Source organism: Sorex fumeus, unplaced genomic scaffold (genome assembly GCF_029834395.1).
Source record: "Sorex fumeus unplaced genomic scaffold, SorFum_2.1 ptg000092l, whole genome shotgun sequence".
Lineage (NCBI taxonomy): Eukaryota > Metazoa > Chordata > Mammalia > Eulipotyphla > Soricidae > Sorex > Sorex fumeus.
In genome coordinates, this window is record NW_026606149.1 from 11,505,981 (window position 1) to 11,511,980 (window position 6,000).

General features: G+C 45.0%; 1 protein-coding gene across 1 annotated transcript in view; it reads left to right on the top strand.

The window, feature by feature from the left end:
- Window positions 1–5,723, top strand: part of ADNP2 (ADNP homeobox 2) — a 32,166-nt gene extending 26,443 nt beyond the window's left edge. Inside the window, exon 4 of the mRNA XM_056131482.1 lies at window positions 1,014–5,723. Within this exon, the coding sequence (XP_055987457.1) occupies window positions 1,014–4,247 (3,234 nt within the window). The 3' untranslated portion in view covers window positions 4,248–5,723. The remainder of the gene's footprint in view (window positions 1–1,013) is intronic.
- The last annotated feature ends 277 nt before the right edge of the window (window positions 5,724–6,000 follow it).

A 6,000-nucleotide genomic window follows, 5' to 3' on the forward strand; every position in this document is an offset into this window, starting at 1 on the left:
TCCAGATCTGTTACTGTGGAAAGAGAGACCCAGTATAGTGACTCCTGTCCTTGTCAGCAAGGTTGAGACAGGTCACCAAGATAGTGCCTTGGAGTGACTTCACCCCCTATATATACCATAGGGTCTCTTGTCTCCCATTCTAGTCTTGTTAAGTGTAGGGAAGAAGGGTTAGGATGCCAGTATTTGACTGAGTACCTTATTTACTCCACCACATAGTATAAAATTCTGAACTTCAGGTTATACTGTAGTGAGATTTCTTTTATAGTGAGGGTGACACACCCAGTTATGCTCAGGGTTTATTCCTGGCTTTGTGCTCAAGGATCATGTCTGGTGGTGCTCATGGGACCTTATGTGGTGCCTGGAATAGTACCTGGATAGAGCACAGATTGGCTGTGCACAGTTTACCTGCTATACTTTGTCTCTGGACCCTGTGGTATATTTTTAAATGTTTTGAAGGAAGAAAAAAATTGAAGTTTTTTTTTTTTTTTTTTTTTGTGGGGGTCAACCTGATGGTGCTCCGAGCTCAGGAATTGCTGGCTCTGTGCTCAGGTATCACTCCTGGCAGGCTTGAGGGACCATATTTAGTGCCTGGGATTTGATTAAACTTGACTTGGCCACATGCAAGGCAAACACCCTACTTACTATACTATCACTGACCCTGAATAGTACTGTTTTATGATTTGAAAATTATAGAAAATTTTAATCAGTGTCTGTAAATCAAGTTCTTTTTGACAAGGCTGTGCCCAAAGACTCATATCTTACCTTTGTGTGCTTTTGTGGGCACGCTGAGCAGTTGCCCTGGAGGCTGTGTTATTGCTACCCAGTGAGTCTAAATTATCTATATTCTTCTGTCTTAGAAAACACTTATTTTGGCTTAGAAAAAACACTCTTACCAGAGGAGTGACATGTCAGATTATAGAGCACGTTAGAAGAAAACGAGTCATATGCTTGTGGATATAGAAGGCGTACCATCAGATTCTTTCATTAAACTGTGCTTCACTTTCTTTTAACAGAGATACCGAACAAAGCCATACTGTTGCAGCCTCTGTAAATACTCTACAAAAGTGCTTACTTCATTCAAAAATCATTTGCATCGATACCATGAAGATGAAATTGACCAGGAGCTGGTGATTCCTTGCCCAAACTGTGTATTTTCCTCTCAACCCAAAGTTGTGGGAAAGCACTTTAGAATGTTCCATGCACCTATTCGGAAGGTCCAGAACTACACAGTGAATATTTTAGGTGAAACTAAGTCATCGAGGAGTGATGTTATAAGTTTTACATGTTTAAAATGTAACTTCTCCAATACTTTGTACTATAGTATGAAGAAGCATGTGCTCGTAGCCCATTTTCATTACTTAATTAACTCCTACTTTGGCCTGCGAACTGAGGAGATGGCTGAGCAGCCAAAACCTGAAGATTCCTGTTCCACCGAGAAGCAACCACCGTCTGACAAGTATTACTGTAAAAAATGTAATGCCAGTGCCAGCAGCCAGGATGCTTTGATGTATCATATTTTGACATCAGATATACACAGGGATTTGGAGAACAAGCTTAGGTCTGTGATTTCAGAACATATTAAGAAGACTGGAATTTTGAAGCAAATGAACATTGCTCCAAAACCAGCTGCACATTCAGCCGTCTCTGCCAACAGCAGTGCCCCGGGCCTGCCGGCCACATCTCCTTGCTTTCATCTTGCGGTGCCACAGAATACTCAAAACCAGACTGTGGTGCAACCCGTTCAGGGCTCAGTTCAGCCAGTGACTGTGGCCTCTGGTGCCTCTGGAAGCCTCACGCACTCTCCGCCTGCCATTGCCCCGCCCCGGGTCACTCTGGTCTCCAATCCTCTGCCAGTGGGCCAGAGCAGCCTCACTCTGCAGCCTTCTGCTCCTCAGCCAGTCTTTCTCTCTCATGGAGTCCCACTGAATCCATCAGCAAATCCGCCTGTGTTGCCCTTGAATCAGCCAGTTGGCCCAGTAAATAAGTCTGTTGGCCCTGGTGTCCTCCCCATAAATCAGACCATTCGCCCAGGGAATTTACCCCTCAACCAGCCTGTGGGTCCTGGAGTTCTCTCAGTAAACAGACCGGTTGGGTCTCGTGTCCTTCCTGTCAGCCCCTCCGTCACCCCTGGGGTTCTTCAGGCAGTCTCTCCAGGGGTGATTTCAGTGAGCCGGACTGTCCCATCTGGGGTCCTTCCTACAGGTCAGATGACTCCTGCTGGGGTTATCCCCTCAGGACAGACAGCAACTTCTGGGGTTCTCCCTGCTGGCCAGATGGTTCAGTCAGGGGTTCTGCCCATTGGCCAGACTGCCCCTTCAGGGGTTCTCCCCGGCGGGCTGACTGTCCCAACACGAGTACTCCCCCCTGGCCAGACAGTTCCACTGAGGGTCCTCCCCCCTGGCCAGGTGGTACCGTCTGGACTCCTTCCTCCCAACCAGGCAGTGTCGTCAGGTGTTCTTCCTGTGAACCAGGGTCTGACTTCTGGAGTTCTTCAGCTTAGTCAGCCTGTTGTATCAGGAGTTCTTCCTGTGGGCCAGCCGGTGAGACCTGGAGTCCTGCAACTCAGTCAGTCTGTGAATACCAACATTCTGCCCGCAAATCAGCCAGTGCGGCCTGGTGCTTCACAGAACACCACTTTCCTCACGTCAGGCTCTATCCTCAGACAGCTGATACCGACTGGGAAGCAGGTGAATGGCATTCCCACCTACACACTGGCCCCGGTGTCTGTCACACTGCCTGTGCCAGCTGGAGGTGTTGCGACTGTTGCTCCTCCCCAGATGCCCATCCAGCTCCTGCACTCTGGTGCAACTGCCCAGATGGCCAGTCCAGTGGTGGGCATGCCTTCTCCTCTGGTGGTGAATGCCACCCAGAATCTCTTCCCGCAGACCTCTTCCTCTGTGACAGAGGCAAATCAGGTGCTCAAACAGGCAAAGCAATGGAAAACGTGCCCTGTTTGCAATGAACTCTTCCCTTCCAATGTCTACCAGGTCCACATGGAGGTGGCTCATAAGCACAGTGAATCCAAATGTGCCGAGAAGCTGGAGCCTGAGAAGTTGGCAGCATGCGCCCCCTTCCTGAAGTGGATGAGAGAGAAGACTGTTCGCTGTCTGTCTTGTAAATGCTTGGTGTCTGAGGAAGAGCTGATCCATCACCTGCTGATGCACGGCCTGGGGTGCTTGTTCTGTCCCTGCACTTTCCATGATATTAAAGGTCTTTCTGAGCATAGTCGGACTATGCACTTGGGGAAGAAGAAGTTGCCTGTGAATTATAGTAATAAAGGGTTTCAGTTGGACATCGATGCCAATGGCAACCTGCTGTTTCCCCATCTCGACTTCATCACCATATTGCCCAAGGAAGCTCTGGGGGACCGGGAAGTATACTTGGCAGTGTTGGCTGGGATCCACTCCAAGTCACTTGTGCCTGTGTATATTAAAGTAAGGCCCCAGGCTGAGGGTGCGTCTGGGGTCCCCAGCAAGCAAGCGCTGACCTGCCCATTTTGTTTTGGCACCTTTGTGACCTCGGAGGCCTATGAGCTACATTTGAAGGAGAGGCACCATATCACCCCCACAGTCCACACAATTTTGAAGTCTCCAGCTTTCAAGTGCATCCACTGCTGTGGAGTCTACACTGGCAACATGACCTTGGCCGCCATTGCCATACACCTGGTGCGCTGCAGGAGCGCCCCGAAGGATAGCAGCTCAGACCTACAGATTCAGCCCAGCTTCATTGACAACAGTGAGCTGCTTTTAGTCAACGGTGAAGTGGTCCAGGACCCCAGCCTGTCCGCGAAGAGAAAGCTACCCGATGGCCAGGCATCTGGGGAGGAGCGACCTCTCTCCGTGAACACCGAGGCCTTTCCTGTGCTGGAGAAGCTGGGGGGTGCAGTGCCTTGTAAGAGGCAGAGGAACGAGAGCAGGACAGAGGGTTCCCTCGGCGGTGACGACCCTCTTCAGATTCTAGCATTAAACCCTAAGAAGTATGAAGACCGTACTTACGAAGATAAAAAGCAGTTTCTTAGAGATTATTTCCACAAGAGACCATACCCAAGTAAAAAGGAAATAGAACTACTATCCTCACTCTTGTGGGTGTGGAAAATCGACGTGGCTTCCTTTTTTGGAAAAAGAAGATATATTTGCATGAAAGCAATAAAAAATCAGAAGCCTTCTGTACTGTTGGGCTTTGATATGTCTGAACTGAAAAATGTCAAACACAGATTGAAATTTGAGTATGAACCGCAGAACTCATGAAAAGAAATTAGGAACTCTAAAGTCTAGATAATTTAGTTATTTTCAATTGAGATTTTAAAAATGTTATTTTCTTCACTGTATGTTGAACTAATCAATTTCAGTGGTCTTTATGCTGCTCTTTAGATTTATTTCAGGTGCTCAGAAAGACTTCTGTATGAGAAGTGACTAGTTCCTTCAAATTTATTGTTTTATGCAGTTTGATTTTGTAACAATTTTTAGTTTTTTTTCTGTTGTGTAAATTAAATCTTTTGATATTTTATGCACGCCTTGTTTTCCCAGTAGTGTCAGTATTGTACGATTAAAAAACTGAAACCTACTTTTTCTTTCATTTTAAGGAAATTTCAGCTTGTGTCAGAATACTTGAGGAGTAAAGCATTGATCTCTCTCAGTTAGCTTCATATGTAGCAGCTGATAACATACAGTAATGTTTAGAGATGTGAGTACAAACTCCATTATGTATCTGGTCCCTTAAGGGCGCACTCATTAACTTATGCTGATACGAGATATTTGCTTATTAGTTTATAATTTTCCTTTCCCCCCTGGTTATTATTGATTATAACTCAGAAAGCCAGGTGTTTCGTTTGTTAAAAATAATCTGAACCTGAAACTTCATAAATCAAGTTATTTTGCAAATAAAAGTATTTCCATAGCTGCAAAAATAACATTTCAGCATACATGCTCCCCACTTTTTGATATGGTCATTTATTCATTCAAAGGAAGGAAATTACATCTTTTAGTGCCTTCAGAATAAACACTGAAAAGACACAAAATCTCCTAACCTAACTGCTCATAAACTAGGTGAAAGAAAAGGACCATATTACTCAGGAACAAAATTTTATCCCTGAGTCTAGATGCTAACTGAAGTTTGAACCTAAGTTTGCAGGGGACAGGGTGAAGAAAAGAGACCCAGAGCAAAGTCTCCACATTTGTGTTAAATCTTTGGCAAAGTTTCCTACACATAATGTGTTTTTTTTTGAGGAGATGAGAATTTGTATAGCCCAGTTTTCAGCATTAAGTGGACAGGACGTTGCAAAAACCTCTGCCATATCCCTGTCCCTTGGTTAGTTAAAGCTTGTTTTTTCCACACAATATAAAAGGACTTAAAGATCTGAATCTGTTAGGGACCTTCCAGTATAGACCATTAGTCCTGGAGTTGTGGTACAAGCAGAGGCACCTGTCTTGACACACCAAATGATGTGACAGGCTCTGGGAAATGGAATGTTACTGTCAGAGTTTTAAAAAGATCCTATTTGCATGTCATTGCTCTCCTGTGCATTTTCGAAGCAGTTGTGAAACTGTTCAGTGATGTTGGTGTACTCTGTTGTAAAAAAAGAGCTTGTTGAAGTTTTATTTTTTTTTTACCTATTGTTTTCAGAGTGTCTATTTTGAATTAAATTTGTTATAACACTGCAAATAGGATTGTTTAATTATTTCAACAGTTAAATGTTAGAATGAGTCATAGGGTTGAAATAGATGCCACATATATTTTCTAAGAAATGTTGTCATTGTAAAAAGTGAATTTGCATCACCCCAAAGGGCTAATTAATTACTAGGATCACAAGATAGAGGTGGCTTAGAGATTCTTTTTTGTTGCTGTCTCTGGGCACAGTTGGTGGTGCTCAGAACTTATTCCTGGCTCTGTACTCGGGGATCTCTCCTGGAGGGGCTCGTGTGATCATATGGGGTGCCAGGGATCCATTCTGGGCCAGTCCTGTGCAAGGCCCCAACCTGTTGTATTCTGCCTAGAGATGTG